Source organism: Erinaceus europaeus, chromosome 18 (assembly GCF_950295315.1).
Source record: "Erinaceus europaeus chromosome 18, mEriEur2.1, whole genome shotgun sequence".
Lineage (NCBI taxonomy): Eukaryota > Metazoa > Chordata > Mammalia > Eulipotyphla > Erinaceidae > Erinaceus > Erinaceus europaeus.
The window spans coordinates 53,905,277-53,930,396 of record NC_080179.1 but is presented as its reverse complement, the minus strand read 5'-3'; the positions used below and the strand labels follow the sequence as shown (position 1 = coordinate 53,930,396).

General features: G+C 41.3%; 1 protein-coding gene across 1 annotated transcript in view; it reads left to right on the top strand.

Annotated features, from left to right (window-relative positions):
• The first annotated feature begins 721 nt into the window (after positions 1–721).
• The window catches only part of MAP3K19 (mitogen-activated protein kinase kinase kinase 19), a 50,268-nt gene continuing 25,869 nt past the window's right edge, over positions 722–25,120 (top strand). Inside the window, exons 1-3 of the mRNA XM_060178102.1 lie at positions 722–837; positions 3,011–3,126; positions 13,185–13,278. Coding sequence (XP_060034085.1) covers positions 816–837; positions 3,011–3,126; positions 13,185–13,278 — 232 coding nt within the window. The 5' untranslated portion in view covers positions 722–815. The remainder of the gene's footprint in view (positions 838–3,010; positions 3,127–13,184; positions 13,279–25,120) is intronic.

Below are 25,120 nucleotides of genomic sequence, written 5' to 3'. Positions count from 1 at the left end.
AACCTCCACCCAAACAGAGACTCCTGGGCAGAGGTAGATAGCATAATGGTTATGCAATAATGGTTATGAGACTCTCAAGCCTGAGGCTCCAAAGTCCCAGGTTCAATCCCCTACACCATGACCAACCAGAGCTGAACAGCGCTGTGGTGTAAAAAAACAAAACAAACAAAAAATCCAGAGTCTCCTTACAGAATGGGAGAAGATCTTTACATGCCATACATGAGACAATAAAATAAGCATATAAGTCTAATTTTAAAAGGAGAATCATGCAAGTCTACCAGTTTAGATGGTGAGAGAGCTGTTAGAATTAAAAAAAAATGTCAAGAAAGTAAGTGATTAAGTTATTAGAAAGGGAAAAAAGCAAACAAGTCATCTGTTATGGCAAATCAACAGTTTATTAAGAAGCTTTCACTTTTTATTTTACTTACATAACTATTTATAGAACTACAAAAATTTTTGTCCAAGTTGGAAAATTTTTTTTGTATATAATAGTATACTTTTAGAGTGTGAGTAGGATCATGCTATGTATTATATTCCTGTTATTTAAAGACCTTGAAATATCGGGGCCTTCTAGCTCATACATTTTGAAAGCATAGTTGTTATCCTCAAATCTAAAAAAAATTATTTTTGTTTATTTAATGTAAATGTTTTCCAAACTCACTGGTTTCTTTTTTAACAGATTTTACTAAGTAATCTTTGATGTTGATCCTATTCTTCCTAGAGATCCTAAAATCTGTGACTTTAGTGGAAAATCAGCAATACATTATATATCACAAATAGAAAGTTTTAAGAAACAGCAGTTACTGGATATTCTAATGAATTCTATGCCCAAACCAGGTAAATATTTCTATTCCACTTGCTGAATTACCAACTATTATAAGCCCTATTATAAATCTTTCTTTTTCTGGGGTGAGGTGAGCACTCTCAGTTAAGAACACATATTATAGGTGAGGGTAGATAGCATAATGGTTGTACAAACAGACTCTTATGCCTGAGGCTCTGAAGTCCCAGGTTCAATCCCCTGCACCACCATAAACCAGAGCTGAGCAGTGCTCTGGTAGAAAGAAAGAAAGAAAGAAAGAAAGAAAGAAAGAATGGTTTGATATAGGTGAGGAGAAAGAGACCAATCAGAGATTTAGAAATAGTCACAGAGAAAGGTACAATGGGAAAGAAAAAGCGCCGCTTAGTAGCATGCCCCTCTGAAAGTTTGTTGGCATGATTGATGGGCATTTTGTTTGACGTTTCTGGACAAGGAGTAAGGCTATACTTAAAGTTTTAGGGAAGAGGTGGGAGTCAAGCTGGTCCTAGTAAAATAGGACGGGATTTTATTTTATGCAACAGAGGTGCCCAGCAGTAAATGGGTACAGTTAATCCTTAGGGCAACTGAGAGATTAGAACTGAAAGTTCACAGCAGAGAACAGAAATCCATAGGATTAGATTCATAAAGTAATTGGGTCCATTGAGGGGAGAGCTTTAATAGTAAGTATGAAAGATACAATTTCATTCCTAATAAAATTTAGTTCCAAAGAATTTTCAGTCAGGAAATGAATGAAATCAGTATTTAGGCAAATTAAACAGTTCTTATTGTATAAAATGGATTGCAAGGAAAAAGAAGAAAAGAAAACTCATGGCAGGGAACATCACAAAGAAATTACAGAAGTGGGAGTCAGGCTGTAGCGCAGCGGGTTAAGCGCAGGTGGCGCAAAGCACAAGGACTGGCATAAGGATCCCGGTTCGAACCCCGGCTCCTCACCTGCAGGGGAGTCGCTTCACAGGTGGTGAAGCAGGTCTGCAGGTGTCTATCTTTCTCTCTTCCTCTCTGTCATCCCCTCCTCTCTCCATTTCTCTCTGTCCTATCCAACAACGACAACAACAATAATAACTACAACAATAAAACAAGGGCAACAAAAGGGAATAAATAAATAAAATAAATATTAAAAAAAAAGAAATTACAGAAGTGCCTGTTTGTGAGGAAATAGGAACCAAGAAAATTCTTTTGCATAATCATTATGCTATCTACCCCACCCTCTCTCACTCTGCCTCCTCCTTCCTCTCAATTACCAGCTATCTCATTCCAACAAATAAAGATAATAAAAAAATAATAATGAAAAAAATTAAAAATTATTTTTCTTCCCTGTTAGCTCAGGCTAGGACTTCCTGGAATATATTGAACAGTGGACTATATTGAGAGTGGACATTCTTGTCTTGCTCTAGATACTAGGAGAAAGGGTGAATCTTGTTTTTTCTCCATTGAATATTATGCCAATTGTGGGTTTGTCGTATATAACCTTTATTATATTAATATTCCTTCTATTGCCAGTATATTAAGACTATCATAGATAGACTTTGAATCTTATCTGATTTTTTTCCATCATCTGTTGATATGATTATGTAGTTTTATTCTTTTTGTGGAGAACTACATTGGTTATTTGCATAAGTTGAATCATTCCTTTACCCTTGGAATGCATTCCACTTGGATTTGATAGATTATTCTTTTTAATTAATTAATTTATTTTCCCCTTTGTTATTTTATTGTTGTAATTATTATTGTTATTGATGTCGTTGTTGTTGGATAGGACAGAGAGAAATGGAGAGAGGAGAGGAAGACAGAGAGGGGGAGAGAAAAACCCCTACAGACCTGCTTCATTACCTGTGAAGCAACCCCCCTGCAGGTGGGGAGACGGGGGCTCCAACCCGGGTCCTCACACCAGTCCTTGCGCTTTGGGCCACGTGTGCTTACGCTGCGCTACCGCCCGACCCCCTTAATAGATTATTCTATTGATGTGTTGTTAGATTTGCTTTGCCAAGATTTTGATCAGTGTTAATTAGAGATATTGGTCTGTATTTTTGTTTTTTATAGTCTTTTTCTTATTGCAGGGGATTAGATAATATTGACCTCATAGAATGTGGGTGTAAAATGATTTTAGAACTTAGAGTTAGGTCTTTCTATAAAATTAATTGTTGGAAATTAGTTATCTAAACCATATCATTGTTATGCTTCTTTTGGCAGAAACACATGCTGAATCATTGCTTGACATTTGCCTTGAGGCAAACTTTTCCCCAACTGATATGGTGATAGTTACTAAAAACCAAAATACAACCTTGCAAAGCATCAGCAGCAATGAGGTAAGAGGTTTCTTTTAAAGAAACAAACCAAGAGTGGATAACCTGCTCCATCTACTATTTCATTTTTATTGCTTAACATTTTTACAATAATCATATGTTACAGTCATATTTTAAATGTAATCACAAATAAATTTAAAACACAATGAGAGTATCCTAGGGAGTCAGGCGGTAGCACAGCGAGTTAAGCGCACATGGCGCAAAGCGCAAGGACCGGCATGAGGACCCAGGTTTGAGACCCGGCTATCCACCTGCAGTTGTGTCAGTTCACAGGTGGGGAAGCAGGTCCGCAGGTGTCTTTCTATTCCCCTTTCTGTCTTCCAATCTCTCTCCATTTCTCTCTGTCCTATCTAATAACGGTGACATCAATAACAACAACAATAAAAAAACAAGGGCAACAAAAGGGAAAATTAAAAAAAAAAGTATAGTACCAGTTTCAACTCAGAATAGTAATTGATTAGTCAACCTTTGAGTCTCATGCATCATGTGTGTGTGTGTGTGTGTGTGTGTTGTAATGCCACAGAATATTGCTGCTTTGAATCTATATTAAATTACAAAATGCAGAGTATGGGAATTGACTCGTAGGCGGCGTGCATTTTTACCAAGTGGGTAGTCCTGAGTTGTTTTTTTTTTTTTTTTTTTGCCTCCAGGGTTATTTTTGGTTATTGCCTGCACTATGAATACACTGCTCCTGGAGGCTATTTTTTCCCTTTTGTTGTTTATTGTTGTTGTTGTTGTTATTATTATTGTTGTAGTTATTCCTGCCGTTGTTGTTGGATAGGACAGAGAGAAATGGAGAGAGGAGGGGGAGACAAAGAGGAGGGGAGAAAGATACCTACAGACGGGCTTCACCGCCTATGAAGTGACTCCTCTGCATATGGGGAGCCAGGGGTTCCTCATTATAGTCCTTGTGCTTCAGGCCATGTGTACTTAACTCGTGCGCTACCGCCCGGCCCCTATGAGTGCAGTTCTTAAGCTGCATTAGGAGCACTGGGTGGACCACTATAGATGGTGGAACAATGCTTCAGTATTTCCTTTTCTTCTCATGCTTTAAAATTATATGATTAAAACAAAACAAAACAAAACAAAACAAAACAAAACAAAACAAAACCTTGGAGCAGGGCACCAAAGTAAAAAATCTCTGGGTTGAGGGTGATCATGGATGTTCCGTTTCACTTTGGGTGGGGGGGAGGGTGGAGGGTGGGATGGGACACAGTCTTTTGGTGGTGGGAAAAAAATAAAATAAAACAAACAAACAACAACAACAACAAAACCCTGGGTCAGGAAGGCTACTCTGCAGTTTTGCTCATGTGCAAAGCCCTGGGGTCATTCCCTGCCATCACTTTAAAAAAGAAAAGAGGGAGTCGGGGGTAGCGCAGCGGGTTAAGCGCACGTGGCACGAAGCACAAGAACCAGCGTGAGGATCCTGGTTCGAGCCCCGGCTCCCTACCTGCAGGGGAGTCGCTTCACAGGCGGTGAAGCAGGTCTGCAGGTGTCTTTCTCTCCCCCTCTCTGTCTTCCCCTCCTCTCTCCATTTCTCTCTGTCCTATCTAACAATAATAACTACAACAATAAAAAAAATTTTTTTTAAATAAAAAAGAAAAGTACTAAAATTACTAAAATGTAGCTTGTCTTTTTTTTTTTTTCTTGCCAGTGCTTCACTGAAGGTTCATATCTGTATGATGATTCCACTGCTCCTAGGAGACTCTTCCCCCACCGCCTTTCTTCAGATAGTGAGTGGAAACAGAGAGGGAGAGACAGAGAAAATGAGATAGCACAGCACTGCTTCACCACTCTTAAAACTTCCTCTCTGCTTGATGTTCTTCTGTAGTTACTGGGGGCTTGAACCTGGGCCCTCACACATGGTAAAGTGTGAATTATACTGGGTGAACTTTCTGCCAGCCTTAGTAGTTTATCTGTATACTAATATGGAGAAAGAAACACTAATATGGCTATGTTAAATCCATCTCATGGAACCACAAAGAAAGTGCCACCATCTTTACCCATTTGTTACATCCTGTCCTGTAATTAAGACTCCACAAAGATCCCTTACTGTATAATAGTACCTGTAACAAATATTGTGATGTATAGAAAATGACAGAATGATACCATATACCTGCTACCGGTGGTAGAATCTTACAGGGGAGAATCTGAGATGCACTTTGTAATGTATGCTTATTTTTATTTTTTGAAGTTTTAAACATTTTATTTATTTATTTTTTATTGGATAGAGGCAGAGGGAAGTTGTGAGGGTAGGGAGAGACAGAGAAGGAGAAAGACAGAAAGATGCCTGCAGCAGTGCTTCCACCACTTGTGAAGCTTTCCCCACTGCTGGTGGGGACCAGGGACTTGAACCTGGATCCTTGTGCACTTTAATGTGTGCACTTAACCAGGTGTGCCACCGCCTGTCTCTTCTTGAATTTTTTTTCCAAGAATAAATTTTTAAAAGATTTTTATTTATAAAATAGAACCCTTTTTGAATTTTTATAAAATTTAGTATAGTCCCAATAATTCAAAACTATTACTACTCTATATTTTATTAGCAAGAAAATTTTCTCTATATGACTACAATTATTTTGTGCAACCTGTATATGTCTCTGAGTAGACAATGTTAATTCTTTTAATCCTTGAGCACTCATGATTCCTTGACTTTTTTCCCTTTCTTTTTACTTCAGATAGAGACAGAGCACTAGTGAGTCCCCTAGTGCCATAGCATTCTCATATAATTCTGCAGTCCAGGTTATACAGATTGTAAGGCACAAATGCTGCTGAGTGAGCTATCCCTTGGCCTCATTATTTGTATATATACTTTTTAAAAAATATACAACTTTAATAGAAATTAAATACAGAGGTAGTTAAATCAGCACTTCTCTGGGATAACTAATGGAATAAAAATGGAAACTTAATTTAATACTATTTCATATTAGCTATAATTTTTGTTTTGTTTTCTCCCCATTTTCTTTTATTTTATTTCATTTTTTGCTACCAGGATTATCACTGGGGCTCAGTGTGCCAGATAGAGGGTGAGTGATACAGAGGGAGAGAAAGAGAGAAGGAGAGACACTGTAGCACTGTTCCACTGATAGTGAAGCCCCTCCCACCCCATGGACTGCCCCAAATGGTACCATGTGAGCTAACTGCCAGCCCTACATTTGTAAATTTTCTAGGCATATTAATCTACGTCTTAGCAAATTACCTCACTACAATGCTTCTCAACAAGGGGTGATTTTTGTCCCTCTTGACAACATAGACATTTTTTTATATCGTATGTGAAGGGAAGGTGCTACTGGCGTCCAGTGGGTAGAGGCCAGGGAGGCTGCTAAACATCCCACAATAAAAAGGGCAGCCCTGCAACAAAGAATTTTTGAGTCCCAAATGAAAGTTCTGTTGAAACTGAGAAATCCAGCTTGAGCTGGGAGTGGCAGTGCAATAGGTAGGGTACATGTCTTGACACGTGCCCAATCCAAGTTCAAGCTCCAGTACCACATGGAGTCGATATGTCAGTGGAGGAAGCACTAAGGTTGTGGTGTCTCTGTTTCTGTATCTGAATGAAAAAGCAGCCCAGAGCTGTAAAATTGTGCATTTGTGAGTCCCTGGCTACACATGATGTACAAATACAAAAACAAAAACAAGATGCCCGTATTATAAAGGAGAGAACTGGTTTTGTTACATCCAGCATCTTATCCCAGCCTCTTTGTTTTATTGCCCACCTGAGTTTTTGCTGGGGCTTAGTAGCGGTGCTACCTGGTGACTTTTTTCCCCCTTTTTTCCTAATTTTTACTGGATAGGGTAAAGAGAAGTTGAGAGAGGACAGGGAGAGAGAGACAGACATCTGAAGACCTGCTGCACTGCCTGTGAAATGTCCCTGCTGCAGGTGGGGAGTGGGGGCTCAAACCTGGGGTATTTGCACTTGGTATATGTGCACTTAAGTGGATGTACCATTGCAGTCCTTTCTATTGCTAGTGTTCTTTGATGTTTTTTAGCTACTAATATTACATAGTGATTGAAATAAAACAACTAGAGACCAGTTCTGTAAAGCAAGTATGTAATGTGTTAGACCTTGATTAACAAAAACACATCTTTATTTCAACTTTATGGCGTATTTAAGTACTTTCCTCTTTTTATTTATTTATTTTATTTTTTATTTTTCCCTCTTTTATTTTATTTATTTGTGATTTAATAATGATTAATAAGTTTGTAAGATAACTGGGGTGTAATTCCATACAGTCACCACCACCAGAATCCCATGTCCCATTCCCTCCATAGGAAACATCCCTATTTTTTATTCCTCTGAAAGTATGGACCAAAATTCTTTATGGAGTGCAGAAGGTAGAAGGCCTGGCTTCTGTAATTGCTTCTCTGCTGGACGTGGACGTTGGCAGCCTGTTTCTATCTTTCCCTAGTGAGGTAGGGCTCTGGAGAAGTGAGATTTTGGGACACATTGGTGAGGTTGTCTGCCCAGGGAAGTCAGGATGGAATCCTAGTAGTGTCTGCAACTTGGTGGCTGAAAGGGGTTAAGATATAAAGCAGGACAAATAGCTTAATAAACAGGAACCTGAAGGTAGGAATAAAGTAGATGAAATTAGGGGTCTTCGTGTGGGAAGAAGATAGGAAGTCTATTTTAGGCATGTTCTAAGGGGCCCATGACTTATTTATTCTTTTTTTTTAAATATTTATTTATTTACTTATTACCTTTTGTTGCCCTTGTTGTTTTATTGTTGTGGTTACTATTGTTGTAGTCGGTCGTTGTTGGATAGGACAGAGAGAAATGGGGAGAGGAGGGGAAGACAGAGAGGGAGAGGGAAAGACACCTGCAGACCTGCTTCACCACTTGTGAAGCGAGTCCCCTGCAGGTGGGGAGCCGGGGCTCGAACCAGGATACTTACACAGGTCCTTGCGCTTTAAGCCACCTGCGCTTAACCCGCTGCGCTACCGCCCAACTCCCAACTTATTTATTCTTAATGATATATATATGGGGGGGTGCAGAACACTGTTCAGCTCTGTCTGGTTTTTTTTTTTTTTGCCTACAGGGTTACCACTGGGGTTCAGTGCTGCCACTACAAATCCACTGCACCTGGTGGCCTTTTTTTTTTTTTTTTCCATTTTATTGCATAGAACAGAGAGAAATTGAGAGGGAGGAAAAGATGGAGAGGGGGAGAGAAAGACACACTGTTACACTGCGTGAAGTGACCCTTTGCAGGTGGGGTTTCTCAGCTCTGTCTTAGGGTGTCACTGGCAATGAAAACAGAAGTTATTTGCATAATCATTATACTGTTTCCCCAGCCCTTCTCTTTCTTTCTCTTTGCTTTCAATGCTTTCAAAATTCTTCCATATGGGGGGGGGGGGAGGCAGGAGGTGAGGCAGTAGCAATGGGTTAAGAGCACGTGGCACAAAGCTCAAAGACCAATGTAAGAATCCCGGGTTCCAGCTCCCCACCTGTAGGGGAGTCGCTTCACAGGTAGTGAAGCAGGTCTGTAGGTGTCTATCTTTCTCTCCCCCTTTCTATCTTCCCCTCCTCTCTCGATTTCTCTTTGTCCTATCCAACAAGGGCAACAAAGGGGGGCGGGGGGAGATGGCCTCCAGGAGCAGTGGATTCCTGGTGCCAGCACTGAGCCCCAACAATAACCCTGAAAGCAAAATAAAAAAAAAACTTCCATATCAATACATTTCTTTCATGCAAATTTAAAACATTCTTTTGAACTTTATATTTTTCTTAGTGTGATTCAAATAACCTTGAACAATTTTCTGAGGGAGAAAGACTTTTCACTATTCAACTTGCTGTTTCTTCTTTAATGTTTTCTCTAGGGTTTAAATTGTAAACACCAAGGTCATCCTGCACTTCTTTTCTTTGAATGAAAGCTTGCTTTTCTCTTTGTCTGCAATAGGTTTTTGTAGTTTACAAATGTAAGCAGCTGTCTTGCTTGGAGAATTGCTCCCGAGACTCTGTATAGAGTCTCCCAATCCTTTTTCATCTAAGCAGAAGCCTCTTTTGCAAATTTTATTATACATGATCTCCAGGGCTCTTTCCTCTTTTGTATGCTTCATATTCTTTGATTTACAGATGAGGACACTATGCTCCCTTTCTATTCTCTTGTTGTTTTTCTGTATTATTGTCAGGATTATGAAACTCATTTATGTTTGGCAACTACTATACTATGAGCAGTACTATGGAATAGCCTCCTTGAGCCATTTTTTTTTAATTCTTTATTTCTTTTGAGAAAGTGAGGTAGGGGGCAGGGGTAGATAACATAATGGTTCTGCAAAGAGACTCTCATGCCTGACACTCCAAAGTCTCAGATTGAATCCCCTGCACCACCATAAACCAGTGCTGTACAGTGCTCTGGTTAAAAAAGAGAGAGAGAGAGAGAGAGAGAGTGTGTGTGAGGGGGAAATGAGGTGGTAGGAACAAGGGTGAGACAGATACAGAGCAAGAGAGAAGAGAATTCAGCATCATTCTATCATCCCTGGTACTCTCCTGGGACTACCCATGGAGTTCTTAGGTGATGCTGGGGTTTGAACCCAGGGCCCAATGCATAGAATGCATGTACTATACAGCTCAGCAATCTCCTGGCCCCATGCCTAAATTATTTTTAATGGTAGTATAAGGGTTTTATTTGATTATAATTTTTTCTGAGATAATAAAAATGATCAAAATGTAAAAGACTCCCAAGCGTTCTTGAAATTAATGAATGAGGGGGCTGGGTGGTGGCTTATCTGGTTGAGCGTATATGTAACCATGCTCAAAGATGCAGGTTTGAGGCCCTGCACCCCACCCACAGTGGGGAAGCTTCACAAGTGATGAAGCAGGCCTGCAAGCATCCCTTCCTCTCTCCATTTCTGTCTCCCTCTTCCCTCTCAATTTCTCTGTCCTATATAATAATAATAATAATAATAATAATAGAAAAGGAAGGGAGTGAGGAAGGGAGGGGTGGAGGGAGGGAGGAGTGCCAGGCAGTGATGCACCCAGTCAAGCACAGAGTACTAAATGGAAGGATACACTCAAGGATCAGGGTAGAGTCTCTGCTTCCCACCTGCAGCGGGGACCCATATGTCTATCTTCCTGTCTGTCTGTCTGTCTGTCTGTCTATCTATCTATCTATCTATCTATCTTTCCTTTCTCAATTTCTGTCTGTTCTATCGAATGAAAAGAAAAAGAAAAGAAAAAAAGGCCACCGAAAGCAGTGGATTCCTAATGGCACCGGCACCGAGCCCCAGTGACTGTATGTGAAAGGGGGAAAGGAAAGGAAGGAGGGGGAGGGGAGACAGAAACAGAGACGGAGAGAAAGAAAGATGACTGCCAGGAGCAGTGGGTTAGTCCTGCAGCCCCAGCCATAACCTAATGACGGGGGGGGGGGGGGGGGGGGAGAAAGGAAGGAAGAAAAAAAAGAGAAAAGAAAGGAAGGGAGGAAAGAAGGAAATATCAGAGGTTTGAAGAGAAAAGAAAGGGAGGAAGGGAGGAAAGCAGGAAAGAAGGAAATATCAGAGGCTTGTATTCAAATCCATGTTTGACAAGCATCTGCATTTAGGGCAAAGACTTTTTATTCAACAGCCTCTTTAAATTGATGGTTCAGCGCCTCATGCATGGAAGGAATGTGCTTTACTCACTGAACTACCTTCCCAGCTCCTCCAGTGCTCTCTTCAATTTCTCCATGTAGTCTACAGTGGTGGGGTCATAGAAAAAAAAAAAATTGATGGTTCAGCAGATTATGAAAGAAAGGTAATTACAGTAGCTAGGTTGTGACAGGATAGTTTAGCTCCATTTGTGTCTGTCACTGTTTTAGAAGTTATAAAGGACAAACTCAGCAGCAATAGATTCTAATGAAGAAAACTATCAACAAAAATGAATCGTTGTGGGCGTCTAGACAGTAGTGAACCAGGTTGAGAGCTCATAGTTTGAAGTGCAAGGACCAGCTCAAAGATCCCTGTTCAAGCCCCTGGCTCCCCATCTGCAGAGAGATCTCATTGCAACTGGTGAAGCAGGTCTGCAGGTGTCTGTCTTTCTCTCCCCCTCTGTCTTCCCCTCCCCTCTCAATTTCTCTGTCCTATCCAACAACAACAAAAATGGGAAAAGATGGCAGCCAGGAGCTATGGCTTCATGGTGCAAGCACCGAGCCCCAGCAATAACCCTGAAGGAAAAAAAAAGAGAGAGGGAGGGAGAGAGAGAGGGAGAGAGAGAGAGAGAGAGAGAGAGAGTCATTGTGAAACATCTCTTATTTAGGGAGTTAGGAATTCACTTTATAAATCAAGTTGGCTTATGAGCATGTTTTTCATCATAATGATTATTTTCTAGAGGATAAAAAGGAAATCTGAGAGGCTGTGTGCCATGATTAGCTCAGAAAGCTGTTGTAGGGAAAACTTTAATCAGCTTTGCTGCCTTCTTTCAGTTTACGGTTCTATCTGTAGCTTCCATAGAGGGAAGGAATTTCCACCCTCACCATTTGTAAATGATTCTCCAGGGAGGCATTATGGAAAAGATGATGTTCTTTAGGAGTTGTTCACTGTGACTGTGGCCAAAGGATTCTTTCTAGTTACCCACCCAGATGGAATTTACAGCTTAGCAGCCTGGATGCTGAAATAATAAAGTAGAAAGTATGTGTGTCTCTGTGACTTCAGCTTGATTTTCATTTTAAATTATGCTTCATTTTAAATCACTCCACATCTACCTGTACCTGGCACACTAGTGGCAAACCCTTTGCTATAATTTCAGTCATAAATATTTTATCCAATTTAAAAGGAATCCACAGGATACATTTTTAGAAAAAAAAAAAAATCAAGTCTTAGGGGCCGGGTGGTAGCGCAGTGGGTTAAGTGCACATGACGCAAAGTGCAAGTACCTGCGTAAGGATCCCAGGTTCGAGCCCAGGGCTTCCCACCTGCAGGGGGGTTGCTTCACAAGTGGTAAAGCAGATCTGCAGGTGTCTGTCTTTCTCCCCACTCCTGTCTTCCCCTCCTCTCTCAATTTCTATCTGTCCTATCCAACAACAACAATAACAACAAGGGCAACAAAATAGAAAAAATGGCCTCTGGGAGCAGTGGATTCTTTTCTTTCTTTTCTTTTCTTTTTTTTTTTTTCACTTATTTGTTATTGGGTAGAGACAGAGAGAAATCAAGAGGGAAGGGGGAAACAGAGAGGGAGAGAGGCAAAGAGACATCTGCAGCCCTGCTTCACCACTCACAAAGATTTCCCTCTGCAGGTGGGGACCGGGGGCTTGAACCTGGGTCCTTGTGCATTGTGACATGTGTGCTCAACCAGGTATGGCACCACCCAGCCCTGAAGCAGTGGATTCTTTTTTTTTTTTCTTTCTTTTTTATTTAAGAAAGGATTAATTAACAAAACCATAGGGTAGGAGGGGTACAATTCCACACAATTCCCACCACCCAATCTCCATATCCCACCCCCTCCCCTGATAGATTTCCCATTCCCTATCCCTCTGGGAGCATGGAACCAGGGTCATTGTGGGTTGCAGAAGGTGGAAGGTCTGGCTTCTGTAATTGCTTCCCCGCTGAACATGGGCGTTGACTGGTCGGTCCATACTCCCAGTCTGCCTCTCTCTTTCCCTAGTAGGATGGGTCTCTGGGGAAGCGGAGCTCCAGGACATATTGGTGGGGTCTTCAGTCTAGGGAAGCCTGGCCGGCATCCTGATGACATCTGGAACCTGATGACTGAAAAGAGAGTTAACATACGAAGCCAAACAAATTGTTGAGCAATCATGGACCCAAAGCTTGGAATAGTGGAGAGGAAGTGCAGGCACTAAACCCCAGTGGTAACTCTGGAGGCAAAAAAAAAAAAAAAAATCAAGTCTTACTCTACCAACAAATTGAAACATCAAATAAATAAATTTGTTTCTTTTTTATTTTTAAATACTTTATTTGCTCAAATATGAGAAATACATACACACACATAGGGGGAGGGGTCGGGAGACTAGAGCACTGCTCAGCTCTGGCTTTTGGAAATACAGGGGACTGAACCAGAGACCTCAGAGCCTCATGCATGAATGTTATTTACATAGCCATTATGCTGTCTCCTCAGCTCAATACATTTCTGTTTCATACTGTTTCAGGAGTTTGATCAAGATGATGATTCCAGTCATTCCATATTGCCTATTGAAGGAGATCCAAGTGGTGATGGGCAAGATTGGCAACCCGGGACAGAAGGTACCTTTCTGTCCTTGCTATATTTACACAGTTAATATCATTTATTGTTTGCATTTCCCTCCTAATTTCAGATGTACTCAGTGCATAATTTTGAAAAGAAAACACAGAAAACCCCAAAGGAAAGGAAAGCCCGAACATGATCCTTTCCTTTGACTCATATCTGACTCAGTGAGTCTTAGCACTTCCCCTTTTAAAACGGACTCTTCTCTTCACTCCACCCCATTCCAGTTCAGCTAACTAGGCTGTGATACCTTCCCTTTTGTCTGATATTGTCTTTTGTCCAGTTTCTTTCTTCTCAGAATCTTCCATTAGCATCAGGGATCTGACCTCTTCTAAAGAACCATGAATTTCTCTCTTTTTTTTTTAAATTTATTTCTTTATTGGGGAATTAATGTTTTACATTCAACAGTAAATACAATAGTTTGTACATGCATAACATTCCCCAGTTTCCCATTTAACAATACACCCCCCGTATTTCTCTTTTTAATTAAAAGTATTTTATTTACTTTATTTTAATGAGAGAGATACAGAGGAGAAAGGGAGAGAGAGAGATACCAGAGCCCTCTGCTCAGCTCTGGCTTATGGTGGTGCTGAGGATTGAACCTGAGAGCCCAGAGCCTCAGACATGAAAGCCTTTTGCATAACCGTTATACTGTCTCCCCAGCCCCCAAGAATTTTTCTATCAGCTATCATCTTGGAGCTCCTCCTTAAAGGGGGAGAGTGGGACAGAAAAGGCACCAAAGTTCCAAATCTGTCTTTTATTCTACAAGACCTTAACTGTGAAATTTCCCAGTAGATTATTCTGTCATAATTACCAGGACCCTTCCACTTAACAGACCACAAGATGTTTGTAGTTTCTCACTTCAGAAAACAGCCACTTCAGCAATCTCATCTGTCTATCATTTGTGTTTCTTCAATTAAATGTCCAAACCGCTCTCTCTGATAATTTGCTGACTTCTGTTTCTGACATCTGAAGGAAACTGTATTTTTAAAAAAAATTTAAAATTCTATTGCTATTATCATTTTAAATATTTATTCCATTTTGTTGCCTTGTTATTTTATTGTTGTAGTTATTATTGTTGTTATAGATGTCGTCGTTGTTAGATAGGACAGAGAGAAATGGAGAGAGGAGGGGAAGACAGAGAGGGGGAGAGAAAGACACCTGTAGACCTGCTTCACCGCTTGTGAAGCAACTCCCCTGCAGGTGGGGCGCTGGGGGCTTGAACTGGGATCCTTAAGCCGGTCTTTGTGCTCTGCGCCACTTGCGCTTAACCCGCTGCGCTACCGCCTGACTCCCTATTATTTTATTTTTTTTTGCTGTTGTAGCTATTGTCGTTGATGTCGTCATTGTTGGATAGGACAGAGAGAAATGGAGAGAGGAGGGGAAGACAGAGAAGAGAGAGACACCTGCAGACCTGCTTCACCGCCTATGAAGCAAAGCCCCTGCAGGTGGGGAGCCGGGGGCTGGAACTGGGATCATTGCGCCGGTCCTTGCACTTTTCGCCATATGCGCTTAACCCACTGCACTACCACCCGACTCACCTATTTAAAACTTTTTACCAGAGCACTGCTCAGCTCTGGCTTATGGTGGTGCAGGGGACTGAACCTGGGACTATGGAGTCTTAAGTACGAGAGTTTGTAGAGATTTTTTTTTTAAAGGATTTTTAAAAAGTATTTATTTATTCCCTTTTGTTGCCCTTGTTTTATTGTTGTAGTTATTGATGTTGTTGTTGGATAGGGCAGAGAAATGGAGAGAGGAGGGGAAGACAGAGAGAAAGACAGACACCTGCAGACCTGCTTCACCGCCTGTGAAGTGACTCCCCTGCAGGTGGGGAGCCCGGGGCTTGACAGGATCCTTAGGCCGGTCCTTGCACTTTGTAACACCTGCACTTAACCTGCTGTGCTACAGTCCGACTCCCAAAAGCTGTACTCTTATGGCACTTTCCTTTCTTCCTTCCATGCTTTCTTTGTTTCTCTCTCTCTTTCTCTCTCTCTCTCTCTCTCTCTTTCTTTCTTTCTTCTTTTTTTTTACATGGTGAACCTTCCTGAGTGTACCATGTCATCCCAACCATTATGGACTTTGGCCCTATTGTACAATGCTGCCCTCTTCTGGGAAGCTTCCTGCCTTTTTCAAACTCAAAATCTCCCCATCTTGAGAATTGTAGATAATTTAGCATCACTAGCACTGATGGACTTAATTGAAATAAACAAATACTAGTTGTAGCCACAGAGTCCTTGTACTTTTATCTGTTTTCAGTGACTTCAAAATCCAGTTCTCAGTAGCCTACTTGTACCCTAAGCACCTTCCAAGCAGTTAAATAATTCAGCTCATTCTGCTGAGTTTGGAGATGACTTGTTATTAGGGTGCTAGTTATAGTGCAATTGGTCTATATTACTTTAGGTGTTTGTATTGAAGCCAGAAATTGTATGCAGCAACTCCCCCTTAAGTGCTTGCAGTTTTAAACTCTAGTAATGGGTCACAAATTTGAAAGAAGCAATTCTACTTCTAAATTTTCTTCTCAGAGTTTCTAGAGTCTTAAGTTCATCTAGTTACTATCTCCAGTCACTGAAATAAAAATGATCTGGGCAACTGGGCAGTGGTGCACCCAGTTGAGCACAGAGTCAAGCCCCTGGCTCCCATCTACAGCAAAGAAGCATCACAAGAGGTGAAGTAGGTAGGTCTGCAGGTGTCTCTTTCTCACACTCTATCTTCCCCTCTACTATCAATTTTCTCTGTTGCATCAAATAAAAACAAATAAAATAAGTAAATAAAAATAAAAGGAAAACATGGCCACCATGATCAGTAGATTCATTATGCAGGCATCCAGCCCCAGCAATAACCCTAGTGGCAATAAAAAAAATTATCTGGAGGACAGGGGTAAATTGCATAATGGTTCTGCAAAGAAACTCTCATGACTGAAGCTCTAAAGTCCCATTTTCAGTTCCCTGCACCACCATAAACCAGAGCTGAGCAGTGCTTTGGTAAAATATATATATATATATATATATATATATATATATATATATAGGCATTATTGTGCATAGTATTCATTGTAAATATCAATAAATCCCTGCACTACATTTTTTATTTTTTATTGTTATTTTTATTTATTGGATAGAGACAGCCAGAAATCAAGAGGGAAGGGGCTGATAGAGAGAAAGAGAGACACCTGCAGCCCTGCTTCACCACTTGTGAAACTTTGCCCTTAGAGGTAGGGATCAGAGCCTCGAACCTGGGTCCTTGCACACTGTTAACATGTGCTCTCAACCAGATGCGCCACCACCCAGCACTACATTCATATGTTGCGTCTAAGACATGATGTTAATATGTAAAGTGCTTCCACTTTATGCATATACCTTATCCTATTGCACACTCGTTTAATAGTTTAGTTTCTATCTGTTTATTTATTGTGTTATTCTATTAAAAAGGAGCACAGGAGGTAGGTGATGGTGCATCTGGTAGAGTACACACATTACAGGACATGATGACTCAGGTTCAGTCTCCACCGGTAGCATTGATACTTCATGAGCAATGAAGCAATACTATGGGTTCTCTTTCCCTCTCCCTCTCCCTCTCCCTCTCCCTCTCCCTCTCCCTCTCCCTCTCCCTCTCCCTCTCCCTCTCCCTCTCCCTCTCTCTCTCTCCCTCCCCCTGTATCTCTCTCTTCCTCTTCCATCTGTTTCCCATCTATGTCCAAAATAGATGTGGTTTTTAAAAAGGAGCACCACAAATAAGCACCATATATGTATATATATATATTATAATTTATTTATTTATTCATGAGAAAGATAGGAGGAGAGGAGGAGAGAAAGACCCAGACATCACTCTGGCAGATGTGCTGCTGGGGATTGAACTTGGGACCTCATGGTTGAGAACCCAGTGCTTTATTCACCTCCCGGACCACCACCATATATATATTTTCATGTCTGAATTACTTCGATGATTAAGTAGTCTTGCAGTCTTTCTTTCTTTCTTTCTTTCTTTCTTTCTTTCTTTCTTCCTTCCTTCCTTCCTTTCTTTCTTTCTTTCTTTCTTTTTCCTTTTTTTTTTTTTTTTTACCAGAGCACTGCTCAGCTCTGGCTTATGGTGGGATGGCAGATTGAACATGGGACTTCAAAGCCTCAGGCATTTATTATTTTTTTAAATGTCTTTATTGGGGAATTAATGGTTTACAGTCAACAGTAAAATACAGTAGTATGTACATGCATAACATTTCCCAGTTTTCTTTTCTTTCTTTCTTTCTTTCTTTCTTTCTTTCTTTCTTTCTTAAGATTTCTTTATTTATAAGAAAGGTAGGAGGAGAGAGAGAAAGAACCATATATCACTCTGGTACATGTGCTGCGGGTGACTGGACTGAACCCATGAACTCTCATGCTTGAGAGTCCAGTGCCTTATCCACTACACCACCTCCCAGACCACCATTTCCCAGTTTTCCACATAACAATTCAACTTCCACTAGATCCTCCTTGGCCATCATGTTCCAGGACCTGAGTCCTCCCCCCTCCCCTCCCCCCAAAGTCTTTGACTTTGGTGCAATACACCAACTCCAGTCTAAGTTGTGCACTGTGTTTTCCCTTCTGTTCTTGTTTTTATTTTCTTTTCTCCTCATGCTCCTTTTTTTTTTTTTTTGCCTCCAGGGTTATCACTGGGACTTGGTGCCTGCACTTCGAATCCATTGCTCCTGAAGGCTATTTTTTCCTTTTGTTGCCCTTGTTGTTTATTATTGTTGTTGTTATTATTGTTACTGCTGTCACTGTTGCTGGATAGGACAGAGAAAAATAGAGAGAGGAGGGGAAGACAGAGAGGAATAGAGAAAGATAGATACCTGCAGACATGCTTCACCACCTGTGAAGTAACCCCCCTGCAGGTGGGGAGCTAAGGGCTCGAACCGGGATCCTTATGCAGGTCCTTACACTTTGCGCCATGTGCACTTAACTCTCTGCACTACCACCGGCCCCCTTTCTTCTTCTTTTGTTACCCAGAGCACTGCTCAGCTCTGATTTATGGTGGTGCTGGGGGATTGAACCTGGGACTATGAAGCCTCAGGCATGAGAGTCTCTCTATATAACCATTATGCTATCTACTTTCACCTCCCGTTCTTTTTTTTTTTTTAATTTCTTTATTGGGGGATTAATGGTTTATAGTCAACAGTAAAACACAACAGTCTGTACATGCATAACATTTCCCAGTTTTCCACATAACAATTCAACCCCCACTAGGTCCTCCTCTATCACCATGTTCCAGGACCTGTACCCTCCCCCACGACCCACCCCAGAGTCTTTTACTTTGGTGTAATATACCAACTCCAGTTCAAGTTCTGCTTAGTGTTTTCCCTTCTGATCTTGTTTTTCAACTTTTGCTTATAAATAAGATCATCCCATAGTCATCCTGCTCTTTGTGAGTTATCTCACTTAACATGATTCCTTCAAGCTGAGGAATTCAGTTCCTTCATGATTCCATCCAAGATGAGGTGAAGACGGGGAATTCATTATTTTTAATAGCTGAGTGTCGGGCTTTCTGTGGCAAGGCCTCTTCCCAGGCACAAACTGCTGGCTTACCTGCTCTGTTGCGTACCAGATGCGGGGGTCCAGAAAGAATGTTCTGGGGCAGTAGGAGTGAGTTGACTGGATCTCTCCCTGTTTTGTCGCTAGAGACATAACCAGAGATCACCAGAGGAATATTTCATGAACATTCCGTTTATTGAACAGCAAAGTAGGGTTTATAAGGGGTTGTAGGAGGAAGTAAGTTATCCATTTCATATATGGTTTGGGAGGAGAGGGACAAAGAAAAATAGGGGGTTGGGAAAAGGTCAGAGAATTCCTGGTAAATATTGAATAAGGGGTTTAGTTGATCAAAGGAACGGAGGAAGTAGGGTTATCAATAACCAGCAGACAGAGAGGAGCCTTAAGAGAGGAGATGGATCATGTAAGATTAAAAGAACCGGAGGAGGTAGAGGAGTAAGGAGAATGTTCTTGGTTATAGTTTGACAGAGCAGAACAATGATGTATGGGCCATGTATGATCAAAGAAGATGAACTTCTATTAACTTCTGAGTAAACAAACCAACTGATTTGAGAACAAGGAAATGGGCTGCATGTAGAGTCTTTTGTGAAGGCTTACAGATGAGACTTTTTCTTGTGGTCGTTTTCCTCCATGCTCGATCTCAGGTAGAGAGAGACTGATAGAAAAGGTTGTGCCATCCAGACTCCCACTTTTCAATAGGAGGTCCCACACCATGCTCAACTATGCCTCACAATTTCCCCATGGCTGAGTAGTATTCCATTGTGTGTATAATACCACAACTTACTCAGTCACTCATGTGTTGTTGGACACCTGTTCTGCTTCCAGGTTTTAGCTATTATAAATTGTGCTGTTATGAACATAAGTGTACACAAATCTTTTTGGATGCGTGTGTTGGTTTCCTTAGGATATATCCCTAGGAGAGGAATTGCAGGGTCATAGGGTAGGTCCACTTCTAGGTTCTCCAGACTGCTCTCCACAGGGATTGGACCAATTTACATTCCCATCAGCAGTGCAGGAGGGTTCCTTTGACCCCACAACCTCTCCAGCATTTGTTGCTGCTCCCTTTTCTGATGTGTGACATTCTCACAGGAGTGAAGTGGTATCTCATTGTTGTTTTTATTTGCATTTATCTTGACAATCATTCACTTGGAACATTTTTAATTTGTTTGTTGGCCTTTTGGATCTCTTCTATGGTGAATATTCTGTTCATATCCTCTGCCCATTTTTGGATGGGGTCATTTGTTTTCTTATTGCTGAGTATGGCAAGCTCTTTATATATTTTGGTTATTAGCCTCTTGTTTGATGTATGACATGTAAAGATCTTCTCCCATTCTCTTTGTTTGCATACTGGTATCTTTTGCTGTAAAGAAGCTTTTTAATTTGGTATAGTCCTATTGGTTTATTTTTGTTTTAGTCTTCTTTGTAATTGGATTTGTATTATTGAAGATACCTTTAAAATTTAGATGGAAAGGAGTCCTGCCAATATGTTCTTATAATTATTTGATCATTTCTGGTTTAATATCCAAGTCCTTGGTCCACTTGAAATTTACTTTTGTGTTTGGTGAAAAATAGTGGTTCATTTTCTTTTTCTTTTTTTTTTAAATTTATTTAAGAAAGGAGACATTAACAAAACCATAGAATAAGAGGGGTACAATTCCACACAATTCCCATAACCCAATCTCCACATCCCACCCCATCCCCTGATAGCCTTCCCACTCTCTATATCTCTGGGAGTATGGATCCAGGGTCATTGTGGGTTGCAGAGGGTGGAAGGTCTGGCTTCTGTAATTGCTTCCCCGCTGAACATGGGCGTTGACTGGTCAATCCATACTCCCAATCTGTCTCTCTCTTTCCCTAGTAGGGTGGGGCTCTGAGGAAGTGGTGCTTCAGTACACATTGATGGGGTCGTCTGTCCAGGGAAGTCTGGTCAGCATCTGGAACCTGGTGGCTGAAAAGAGAGTTAACATACAAAGCCAAACAAATTGTTGAACAATCATGGACCTAAAGACTTTATTTATTTATTTATTTTTATATTTATTTTATTTATTTATTCTGTTTTGTTGCCCTTGTTGTTTTATTGTTGTAGTTATTATTGTTGTTGTCGTCGTTGTTGGATAGGACAGAGAGAAATGGAGAGAGGAGGGGAAGACAGAGAGGAGGAGAGAAAGATAGACACCTGCAGACCTGCTTCACCGCCTATGAAGCGACTCCCCTGCAGGTGGGGAGCCGGGGTTCGAACCGGGATCCTTATGCCGGTCCTTGTGCTTTGCGCCACCTGCACTTAACCCGCTGTGCTACAGCCCGACTCCCGGACCTAAAGACTTTAATAGTGCAGATGAAGTGTTGGGGGTATTCCCTGCATGCTCTTGTGTACTTCTGCTTTCATATATATATTTTTCCCCTAGTTTATGGGCATGGGTGAACCTATGCTCTATCTCAGGGGACCTGGACTATATCTAGGTTTGGGGACTTTATTGGGGAATGGACCACCTGGAATGGAATTAGAGAATACTGTGAAAGGAAAGGTCTCACCCGAGTGATGAAGCTGAAGGGTTGTCATTCCACACCTGAAGTCTCTGGTCACAGTCTGAAGTGAAGCATGCTGGGGTGGCACTCGTTGTGTTGATTAGGTTGCGATCCGTGGATGCAATATTATTTGATTTGAATTGATAGCAGCATGCAGTAAAGTGGGCCCCACCCTAAGGTTCCAGGACTGGGGGAAATATAGGCTCTATAGTGGAAGTGTGAGGTTCCTGTTGTCTTAGGGTTCAAGAAGACAATGGGTAGTTATTGTTATCGTCACATTATTTGGTGATAGGGTTAACTTTGGAAAGTCCCTTTGATAGGGTTTGGGGTATAGTACCCAGCATCTTGTATATAGCTGTGCTGTCGGTTGCTTCTGTTCTCCCTGGTCTAGGCTTTTGGGAGAGAACATATCAAGGACAGCCTATGTATTAAAAAGACTCAGTCTGTGTTTTAAGAAGTTCTAGACATATCATCAGTTTTTCGCCTCTCATATTAATTAAATAGTGGTTTATATAATGTTTACACTTTAATAGGATTGTACATAAACACCACTCCCACCACCAAAAGACTGTGTCCCATCCCCACCACCCATCCCCGCCCCCCCACCCTCCACCATGCTGGGAAGCCCAATGGCCACCCTCCCCTTCACCACAGTGTTTTTACATTGGTGCCCTGCTCTCGATTTAATCAGATCCTGCTTTTAGTTTCCCTTTCTGTTCTTCTTTCTCAACTTCTGTTGATGAGTGGGGACATCCCATACTCATCTTTATCTTTCTGACTTAACATAATTCCTTCTAGCTCTGTCCACAGATAAGGTGGGCTCATTGTTCTTAATAGCTGCATAGTATTCCATTGTGTATATGTACCACAGCTTTCTCAGCCACTCATCTGCTGTTGGGCACCTGGGTTCCTTCCAGGTTTTAGCTATTATGAATTGTGCTGCTATGAACATAGATGTACACACATCTTTTTGGTTGGGCATTATGGAATCCTTGGGGTATATCCGCCGGAGAGGAATTACTAGGTCATATGGAAGGTCTATGTCTAGCCTTGTGAGAGTTCTCCAGACTGCTGTCCAGAGAGGCTGGACCAATTTACATTCCCACCAGCAGTGTAGAAGAGTTCCTCTGTCCCCACAGCCTCTCCAACATTTGTTGCTGCTGTCCTTTTTGATGTATGCCATTCTCACAGGAGTGAGGTGGTATCGCAATGTTGTCTTTATTTGCATCTCTCTGACAATCAGCGACCTGGAACAATTTTTCATATGTTTGTTAGCCTTTGGATCTCCTCTGGAGTGAATGTCTTGTTCATATCCTCTGCCCATTTTTGGATGGGGTGATTTGCTTTTTTGGTGCTAAGTTTGCTGAGTTCTCTGTATATTTTGGTGATTAGTCTCTTGTCTGATGTATGGCATGTGAAGATCTTCTCCCATTCTGTGAAGGGTCTCTTTGTTTGTGTGACAGTTCCTTTGGCTGTGCAGAAGCTTTTCAATTTGATGTAGTCCCACTGGTTTGTTTCTGCTTTAGTCTTCCTTGCAATTGGGTTTGTTTCATCAAAGATGTCCTTGAGGTGTAGGTGGGAAAGTGTTTCACCAATGTTTTCCTCTAAGTATTTGATAGTTTCTGGTCTGACATCCAGGTCTTTGATCCATTTGGAGTTGATTTTTGTTTCTGGTGAGATAAGGTGGTTCAATTTCATTCTTCTGCATGTTATAGCCCAGTTTTCCCAGCACCATTTATTGAAGAGAGCCTCCTTCTTTCATTTAATACTTTGGGCCCCCTTATCAAAGATTAGATGCCCATAGGTGTGGGGAGTGGTTCCTTTTCTTTCTTCTGCATGTTTCACTCCAATTTTCGACACCACTTGTTGAAGAGACTCTCCTTTCTTCATTTAATTGTCTGGGCACTTTTGTCAATGATTAGATGTCTATAGCTGTGGAGGCTTACTTCTGGGCTCTCAACTCTATTTCACTGGTTCACTGGTGAGTGTGTCTATTTATGTTCCAGTATCAAGCAGTTTTTTTTGTTTGTTTGTTTGTTTGCCTCCAGGGTTATTGCTGGAGCTCGGTGCCTGCACTACGAATCGACTGCTCCTGGAGGCTATTTTTCCCATTTTGTTGCCCTGGTTGTGCTTGTTGTAGTTGTTATTGTTGTAATAGCTGTTGTTGTTGTTGGATAGGACAGAGAGAAATGGAGAGAGGAGGGGAAGACAGAGAGGAGGAGAGAAAAATAGACACCTGTTTCACCGCTTGCGAAGCGACCTCTTGCAGGTGGGGAGCCCGGGGCTTGAACCCGGGGCTTGCAGGTGGGGATCCTGGGGTCTTGAATCTTGCGCAGGCCCTTGTGCTTTGCGCCTCGTGTGTTTAACCCGCTGCTCTACCGCCCAACTCCCGAGTACCAAGTAGTTTTGATGTAGCCTACATTTTCTTTATGCCGGTCCTTGTGCTTTGCGCCATGTGCGCTTAACCCACTGCGCCACCACCCGGCCCCCCAGCCTACATTTTCTATAATGAGCTTCTACAGATGGCGATGTGTAAAGTACAACTAATAGATCCCCCCCCCCAAGAAAATAACCTGTTTCTTTTCTTAGTTTAAAAATCTCCTTACATTCCCCACTGAGCTGTTTTTTTTTTAGAACATAACAGATGTAAAACTTGTAGGTAGGAAATTGGGCAGCTTAAAAAATGAAGTTGAATTTGGAAAACTGGGAAATATTATGCATGTACAAACTATACAAACTATTGTATTTACTGTTGAATGTAAAACATTAATTCCTCAATTAAGAAATTTAAAAAAATAAGAAGTTGCGGAGTAGAATCTCAGTGAGTATCATCATTGATAATCGTTACTTTAAAAATGTTAACCATTCATTTGTTTACACAATTTATTCAGCTACTCAAAAATTATTACTCAATATTTGCTTAGGAACTTTCTGTGTTTTAGTTATTAATTTTCAACAGGAAAAATTGAAGTTATTGTGGGCACAGTTTGGAGTGAGAATTTTAGCTAGGGGGCTGGGCAGTGGTACACCTCAGGTTCCAGCCCCTTCTTTTCACCTAATGGGGTGGGGGGTGGGGGAGATACTTCACAAGTGGTGAAGCAGGTCTGTAGGTTTCTGTCTTTCTTTCTCCCTATCACCCTTTCTCTCTCCATTTCATTTTTATTTTTAGACATCTAAAATTACTTTCCATAAAAACCAATTTTCTGAAATTACTAGGCATCCATCAGCATTTTTTAGTTACAGATAACTGAATTTATTCTGTCTGGGTTAGAGAAGTTATAGGGGAGTCAGGAGATAGCTCCGCCAGAAGAGTGCATCCTTTACCATGAGTGAGGACCTAGATAAGAGCCCCTGGCCAGGAGTCGGGTGGTAACGCAGCGGGTTAAGAGCATGTGGTGCAAGGTGCCAGGACCTGCAGGGGGTTCATTTCACAGGCCACCGGTGAAGCAGGTCTGCAGGTGTCTGTCTATCTTTCTCTCCTCCCATCCGTCTTCCCCTCCTCTCTCCATTTCTCTCTGTCCTATCTAATAACGACGACATCAATAACAACAATAATAACTATAACAGAAAAAACAACAAGGACAACAAAAGGGAAAAATAAATAAATATAATAATAATAATAATAAAGAGCCCCTGGCCAACACATGGGAAATCTGCCCAGTGGTAGAGCAGTGCTGTGGTGTGCCTTCTCTCCATGTCTCTTCATTGTCTCTCAACCCCTTACTGAAAAAAAAAAATAATAAGGACATTCTGGGGGCCAGGCAGTAGCACAGTGAGGTAATATATATATATT